At 41.8% G+C, this 8,589-nt stretch overlaps 1 protein-coding gene across 1 annotated transcript in view; it reads right to left on the minus strand.

Moving 5' to 3' along the window:
* LOC129206741 (uncharacterized) overlaps positions 1–8,589 on the minus strand; it is a 54,604-nt gene extending 46,015 nt beyond the window's left edge. Inside the window, exons 1-2 of the mRNA XM_054826520.1 lie at positions 8,494–8,589; positions 7,147–7,236 (exon numbers count right to left, since the gene is read on the minus strand). Coding sequence (XP_054682495.1) covers positions 7,147–7,236; positions 8,494–8,589 — 186 coding nt within the window. The remainder of the gene's footprint in view (positions 1–7,146; positions 7,237–8,493) is intronic.

Below are 8,589 nucleotides of genomic sequence, written 5' to 3' on the forward strand. Positions count from 1 at the left end.
TTATCAACTGATTTCCTCTCATTTAGGAGCATCCTTCTATTTCTATAGCACTTCAGAGACTTCCTAGAATGACTATAAACAAGCAGACAAAATAGATGTTAAGGCAGATAAAGAGAAACTGGAAGAACCTCACTTAAAACAATATGTGTAATGTTGCCAATTATTTTTTTTTATTATTTTTTTTTAAGAGAACAGAGCAAAAAGGACCTTATTTTCAGATGGGAAGACAATTAGGCCTCCATTGTCACAACAAATTACTTTTTCAATGTGTTTTTAAAATCCTTTCTTCTCTCTCCTAACACATCATGTTATGTTAAAATATTTTTGCTGAGATCTTAAAAAGGGGTTCTGCTTTCACCCCTCCTGTATGTGCCTCAAGAATTCTTTGTTTTCTCTCTTTTTTAGTACTTCTTCATGAAATTCATCCTCAGCGATCCATCCACCATCTATTTCAAGTGTACTGAAAGGAGAAAAAGCCTAACAGAAGGTGCAAAATTGCCAAACAACTGATGGACGAGTATGTCCTCAGAGCTACCCCATGCAAGGGCACTGGTTCACATTTCAGAAACAGTATAGCCATATTAATCCAGTTCTCCACCCAGTTAATTAACCCTTCTTCTCAGCTGGGTAATTAGCAAAGGTGGATCACCACACTCACATGTTAGGAATGAACTTGGGCACCTCAGCATATGCCCTAGAAGGCAGAAACTCATTGTTCAGTAGGATCTGCATAAACATGGGGCAATTCTTGCAGCCATTTATCTCTGGAGATTGCAAAAGGCACTGCCAGCTCCTGGATCAGCTCCAGCTACGCTTCCTCAGGCAAATGGCATTGCCTAAGTGAGAACCCGCGGATTCCATATTTGCAAAGCGGTTTGAGGTTCTCAGCTAGGAGACATTCAGGAAGTGCAGTGGGTTGGGGTTTTTTTTAACAATTATTACACAGTTTCTGCCATTTGATCACCTGCTTCCCACTTCCCATGCAATGACTTTCTAAAGCATTAGCCAGATTTCCCCATCCAGAACGGGAAAATCAAGTCTCAGATATGCAGGTTTCACAAAAAGGTTTTCTGAAGGTTCACCAAAAAAAAATTAAATCAGTGGCTTCACAGAGGCTACAGAAATCAGAACCTGTGCTTGCACCAGGGGAGAGGCAGCAGCCAGGCGTTAGCTCTCCCGGCAGCCCCGGCACCTGCCGGTGGGGGTACGGAAGACAACAGGGAGAGCAGGAATCACCCAGGGATCAGGCCTCGCTAGTTCTACTGCTCCCAGGAGGATTTGCTATTTTAATTAATTCCAGTAACATACTGTGCAAAAGAAATGTATTTAAATAGCAACTGTGAAAACCATAATATGATGTACTAGGGTCTAGCTATACAAGCAAAGAAAATAGTAGCTATGCATGCCCAAAGCAAGCAATAGAAGTTCTGTTATTCTATTTTCTTAAAACCTATTATGATCTCTTAAAAAAAAAAAAAAAAAAAAAAAGCTGCTGTTATGTCAGGATGTTCCACATACAGGGTGGTTTCCACCACAGCCTTGAGTGGTGGAAGACCCCAAGCAGCATCCTGCCCTGGGGCTAACAACCAGTTAGTGCCATCGCATTGTAGCTTTGCTCCTGATAAAATCAAGACTGATGTAGTCACTCTGTGACTTTCACTGTTAATCTGTCGGCTTGTCTCCAGTTCGGTGCTTCCCAAACTGTGCTCATGTGTGCTTCATGTACACACGCATATAGCACAGCTGCATGCAATATAGCATCCTGTGATGCCAGTGCATGATCAGAGTATACACTGCTAGTTTCTCTGTACTCCCAGGGAAATTAATTTTTACTGGGATTTTCCAAACAACGGCTCCATCAAACATGGAACAGACCTCATAGTCTCTTCTTCCAATTTTCCACCACTTCCCATAAAAAAGAATAAGTGGTGTGATACTTGGCACCAAGTTACTATGTTAGTGCAAGTAAAGGATTCCTCTATCATGTGAATGATTTCAACTTTCTTGCACCCAGGCAAGTAAGAATTTGAAAACTTAAATTTCTGTCATGAGTGCTCTGGCAATGCAGGCTGTCTGCATTCCTGGCAGATTTGTGCCTCCGTAGGTCTATCCCAGCCCTCTTTAAAGTCACGCTTATATTCAGATATAGGTATGAGTGGCATGCATCCATCTCAAGAAGCACTGCTGTAAATTACTCCACTAGTTTAGCTGTATAATACATCCTGTCACATCACAAATGGCTGTGGAGCACCAAAATGACAGTACTCCTTAACGAGACAAGAGTCCATGAGACCAGAGGGTGGCTATTGATCTTTTTTTACTTGCTTTTATCTCAGTACCTTTCTTCAGCCTCTCAGCTTCTTCATTTAACAGACTCTTCGAGTGTGGGCTATTGCCAGCAGCATCTTCCCAGCTTGCGGTATCAACGGTACGGACCACTTCACCATGCCTACTGTAGACTACCCCAGTCTCACAATTCCACAACAGTACAGCCAAATGTATGCAGGGTCAATGCATATTTTGGTTTTCAGTGTTAGGTCCTTGTTTTACCATAGATGTTCAATCAGTTAGCAGAATATGGTAGCTACCTTCCCAAAACAGAGAGCAGTCATCCAACAACACAGAGAGGACAATTTACTCTTGAAGCTCCAGGGGCAGCCAACACATTCTCAGTCTTGATTGTTGATGTTTTCAGATTGATATTTATTCCAAAGCAATCATAAACTCACAGAAAAATAATGCAGAGATCCTGAAATTAATCTTCAGTGTGCGTGATGAAAACTGTATTGTCGCCAAAAAGCAGTTGTCCTCCAAAAGGTGCTCAGCTGTTGCTTTTATACATGAAATGTGGAATGCCTTCCATCTGGTCTCATGAGGAGGTGGCCATTGCCATGCTGGATGAAAAATTGTGATGAGGAAGCAGAGAAAATTATGTGCCACAGTGTGCTGGTACCATTACCTATTTCAGTGCAATCGCACTGCATGCTAGTCCACAAGCCATCCTGCAAAGATCAGACGAGACTTAAAAAAACCTTGAGGACAACCAATTTACTTTTTCAATGGTTGAAAAAGGCCATTTCTACAGACCAACCTGAAAAAAATTGTGTTATCTACGAAAACCATGAAAAGAGCTTCCCCTCCACCAACACATTTTTCCTGCAGTCACCCAATAATAATATCTCTATCCATTTCTATGTCATCTACTGGCACAGCAGCCTTTCCTGGCAAAGAGAGCTTTCCCTGCCTTGACTAAGGTCTGCTGCATTCCTGGCCTGGAGAAGCATTCTGCTGAGATGAAATCACTCACAGGATGTCACCAGGGCACTCCTTTTTCATCTCTAGGTCCTCATTTAACTACATGGTAGCCAGGGACCAAATCAAAAGCACTGATATACTTTGCTGCTGACAGTCTATCTAGAGCTGGTGGTGTGTGAAGAAGTGCCTATCTTTAGCTGTCTGAGAGTCAGGTCTCCTTAGAGAATGCACATCCTCAAGTTTTTTACAGCTGTAATGGGGATGCTTCAGGCTGTGAACATCACTCAGCCAAGCCCTACCCCAGCCTGCCAAAGCCCATCTCCCACTGCGGTGGGACGTGCCAGGGGACCCCACCGTGGCACGCTGGCTGGGATGAGCACGGTTGGCTGCTGCGTCTGGCCATGTCTCTGAAGCTCTTCCTCATTCTTGACAAACCCAGGCTCCACGCCGGAAAAGCAGCTGCTCTAATTGCTTCCTTCCTTCGCCTCCTCCAGGCGCTGGGGCTGCAGCACCTCCATCAACAGCTGCGGGCCTGCGCAGGGGCCGGGAGGGTGCTGAGGACCACTGCTGCCACCGTCTCGTTTTCACAAGCCATGTGTTTCAGGTTTTTTATTTGTAGCACAACTTCTTCTAATCAGACCCACTTTTCAACAGAATTAGCAGAAGTCTTGGTTGGATATCAGTGAATTAAAAAGCTCCCCTAGCTGGATGGAAACATCTCTTTTGTGCATACGGTCACAATAACCTTGTTTCAGCAGGGAAAATTCATCAGTGCCTACAGGAGCATGATGGATATACACAAGGCCACAAGAATTATGTCGTTCAGATCATTGCTTCCTCATACGTACACCCATCATGGGACTCTGAACCTTTTTGGGAGTATGACTGCACATGATACTGTGCTTGAAATACATTTCCAAAAAGCAGAACTTCAAATATTGATCAGTGCAGCATGGACACTCTCAGTGCACAGCAATGCTGATGTTTGCAGAGGTTTATTAACTGACTGATAACTGAGGCTAGTTGCATAGCCCTTTCAGTGCTGCCATCTTTTAGTATTTCCAGATGTTTAACAACCAGATTTTTTCTGATTTTGAAAAACAGGTCCATTTGAAAACATAGAGCATTCAACTGCACATTCAAAATTATTTCCAGGTGTATAATTTTAACCAGGGAATAGGATAGTCCATCCATGAAAAGACAGAGCCCTCTTATCCTACTTCACCCTTCCCAACCAGAACAAATATGAGAAAGAAACTAGACTGAGCGTTAACTGTCTGAGGGTTGAGACTCATTATACCTAATTCCAGATAGCTTTAAAATAGGTGTTTACATCTGACAGCTGTTGGTCATTTCTGGAGCCTCATCCTAAGGTAGACATTACCACAGGACATGCATCACACTTTGAAAATCTCTATGTCTGATTACTGATGCTCAGAGGAACCTAGAGGTCTATCTCAAGCACAGATGTTTTAAAATTTTTATGTCAAATGTGGATAAGACAAACTTTGTTTCAAAGTTATGATTTGATGGGAAGTGGCTTCCTTTGACTTTGCTAGGTTCATTTTTGAATGCTGGAGCACGTCATTTCAGCAGTCTGTATTTTAGCATCCCCATACTACCACTCAGGGTGGCAGGGAGGCACCTGGGTTCAGAACAGCTTCTGCAGTCCAGCAGAGCCACTGCTGGTGCCGTGCTTGTGCAAGCACCGTGGAGCTGGGGGTGGCTCAGAAGTTGTTACCTCCTGCCTTTCCAGTTGCTGCTGAGCCCAGGGCTGGAGGTGCTCCCAACAGCAAGCTCTTGCCCTCATGGGAGGCAGAGACCCCATGCCTGGCACCAGTGGGACCCAGCCTTCCTGCCTGCCTCAGATCCTGGTTCACGTAACACAGTCCCACCTGTACAGGAGGCAGCAGCTGCAACCTCCTCCCAAGCTCGCCATGCAGGGTGGCAGCTCCTCACTCTTCCCATGATCTCAGGAGCTACTTCCAGCTTCCAAAACTCAGCAGAAGCCAGAGCTCCTGCTTTGCACAAGGGTGAGAGTTCAACCTGCCCCTCTTCTGTTAAAGAGCTGCTTCTCCCAGCTGCACAAACCCCGCAAGAACAAGGAGACCTTGCCTGGCAAGGAAATGAGGTACCACTTAACTTAAGGTATGCGGCATCTTACCCTGGTAAGACATGGCTCATGTTGAATTCAGAACTATGCATCCAATTTTTCCCCCTCCCTTCCTCCACATTAATTGTTGTATGAGGCCTGCTGCAATCCTTAGATATTTTAACATAAGCACTGAGGTCTGAAATACCAGAGCTGGCTCTGCCCACTGCTTTAGCATGGGATAAAGTACCAGTCAAGGCCTGAATAATACAGATTTCTCAAGGCAGAGAAAAATCAACATGTTGGCATACAGGCACATGCAGTTGTTGGGGTATACTGTGGTATGTTTCTAACAAATTATTCCTTTCAGCAGGCAGAGACCCTCATATTTAAGTCTTCTGGTGTTTCAGCGATGAAACATTTACATTTGAGAAAAAAAGAGCAGAAGATAAGGGCATGTATGTATCCTTCACACAAATACATGATACTGCAATAATCAAGTCATGACCATGCAAGTGCATAGGATAGAGTGCTATGCTCTGATCATAGAAGAAAAAACAGTGACTATGCAATCAGGTGCAAGAACAGAAAATCAGTCCATCACCAATCAATTGCCATGAATTTTTGGAATTTTGAAACTTGAAAAATAATCCTTTGGAGAAAGACAGGGGCAATATAGAGGTCTAGAAGGCGACTATGAATCCATACATATAAGATGCTTCTTTTGGTCCACTGCTGTCACACCTGCCCCCTCAAAATTTCACGACCCTTAAATGTCTTTGATCCAAGCCTGTATCCTGAGCAGATAATAGAAAAACAAACACATGACTGTGTGGGATTAAGAAATGGAGACAAGAAGTTACCTGTCATATGTATAATTATCATAGGTAATTATAACCCAGGAGTTCAAATCTTTTTGCTTTCATTCTTCATTATTTTAGGTTTCTTACCCCTTGTAAAAACTAGGTATTATACTAAAGAATAATGAATTCATTGTTTCTTGGCCTGTTTTTACTATCTACAAAATTCTTCATCTTATACAGAGTTGAGAATTTTGGTATCTCCACAGGCTGCTTTTCAGCTTCATTTTGTCTAAGAATAACTTGTCTGCATGGATTATAATGCAAATTTCTACAGAATTATATGTCTCAGACACATAAGTCACATCTTCATTTAAACTTCTCTAATCCTGACAGATAGGAAACAATGCCTGTACTTACTGCACAGATAACAAAGTAGCTAAATGAGAATTCCTATCAAAATCAGTAATTTCTAACAAAAATAAATGACTGATCTTCAAACACAAAGAATAGTTCTAGAACATTCAAGCATCACTCCTTTCACAGAATCCTGTGTTACAGTTTTTTTCTGAAGGAGCACAGAAATGGTGAAAAATCAGGGTCCGATAATCCAGGACCCTCCCATAAATTACTAGGATAGAGATTGCACTACTGAAGCCATTACAGCAGAACACGCATCCCTGTTACTTTTGGCCCTTCAGTTACAAAAAAACGTTGCAGAACAGAAAGCTCACCAATGGATTTCCTTTACAAGTGAGGGATTAAAACAGTACATATTCTGCATGCTCCCCATAAAACATAACAGAGAAATACAACAAGCAATTCTGAAAATCATAAACATAAGAGGAATAAAATGATCCAAACAATAAATTTAAGGGTGTTTCCCTTGTAACACTCAAACTGCTGCCATCATTATTTGTCTAGCTGAGCCTTCTCCTCTTTTGAGCAAAATAAATCCCTCAGCCCTCTTTGGTTCAAAAATTCTCTTGTGCATAATACCTTGAAATCACCTTTGTCTGGTACAGTACTTTCTTCATTTTCTTCTTGCGGTTCATCATCTCCCAAAGAATCGATGTCTGAGTCTTCATCCTGAAGAAAGAAAGAAAGAAACAAATGATAAATGATAACAGTAAAACAACAGCAGCAGCAGGATAGATAATTAATTCCTGCTTGCAATAACTTATGCTGAAACCCCAATTAGAGCAGCTGTTGGTTACACCCAGCTGTGTTACAGCGCTCAGCATAATGAACAAACCACCATGTGGTTCAGCACATGCTGGTACAAAATCCACATCGGGGGTATCCTTTCAACAAGTCAGTGAAGGAAGAGCCATTTCAGCTGTGAGATAACCAAAAGGTGCTTCTGCATCTATTCTGTGAATAAAGGTTGGCTTTTTGTTTTGAGCGTGATCTTTTGGCAATCTGCTCCTGCTCTCAGGAGTATTAAATCTCAATTTTAAAAAATCCCAGAATCTCTTTTCTGGATTTGAACCCAGAGCGCGTAACATGTTGCAATTGCAAAATTTTAAATCTAACATTTCAATTTTTTCAGGATACAGAAGTTCCAAAATACTTCTACAATATAGAGTGCCGCCTTTTGAAACACTTTGTACTAAAACACCATTAAAGGACAGTTCCTATAAAAAATGTCAAAAGTATTCTGTTTCTGTTTCCAGAGTACTTCCAGAAGTGAAGTGCCTTCATCCAGTCAAAGAGCACACAGAACAATGTATAACATACTACAGTAAAACTTAATTGCAAGTCTTGAAATGACTGAGAGAAGGCAAAGTGAAATGGAAAATTCAGAACAAAAATGGGAATGTGGAAATACAGTTCAATTTCCTATCCCTATTCTCTATCCTGTCCTTATCCCTTTTCCAAAAACAAAAAATGGGGTTGTCACATTAATACACATGGCAAAATTTTGCTATTGATACAGAAATATTAAGTTTTTAATAAAAGTAGCATTTAATTATGGAAGAAAATTGTTCTTTAAAGTCTGGCTCTAGATTCAGGCTGATAATTCAGTCCCCTAAAAATTGTTTCTTTCGCTGTTCATTTTTTCCACTTTCTCTTCTTTTTCTGTCCCCTTGCTAGGCTGGCTTCTCTCATTCTGCCTATGAAGCCAGCATCTTTGCCTCCAGTGGAGTCAAGAGGACTTTCGCCACTGATAGCCACAAAGAGAACATTTCACCTCAAACTCCTTCAGGCAGAGACATTGCTGCCTAGTCCTGTCAGACAGTAAGTTTGTACAGTAGTTTGTATATAAATACACTCACAAAGCAGGATTTTGTTTTCTGTCAAACGCAGCGGACCTTAAGCAAACTTTTAAAGCCGTTTTCTTACCTGTAGTACTTTTGCATTTGATGGCATCATGAACTTCCCTGGATTCATGTAATAGAGTGCTTCTGGCACCTCCATGGGCAGCAGTTCCTGAGACAT

This window comes from Grus americana, chromosome 5 (assembly GCF_028858705.1).
Source record: "Grus americana isolate bGruAme1 chromosome 5, bGruAme1.mat, whole genome shotgun sequence".
NCBI classification, from domain to species: domain Eukaryota; kingdom Metazoa; phylum Chordata; class Aves; order Gruiformes; family Gruidae; genus Grus; species Grus americana.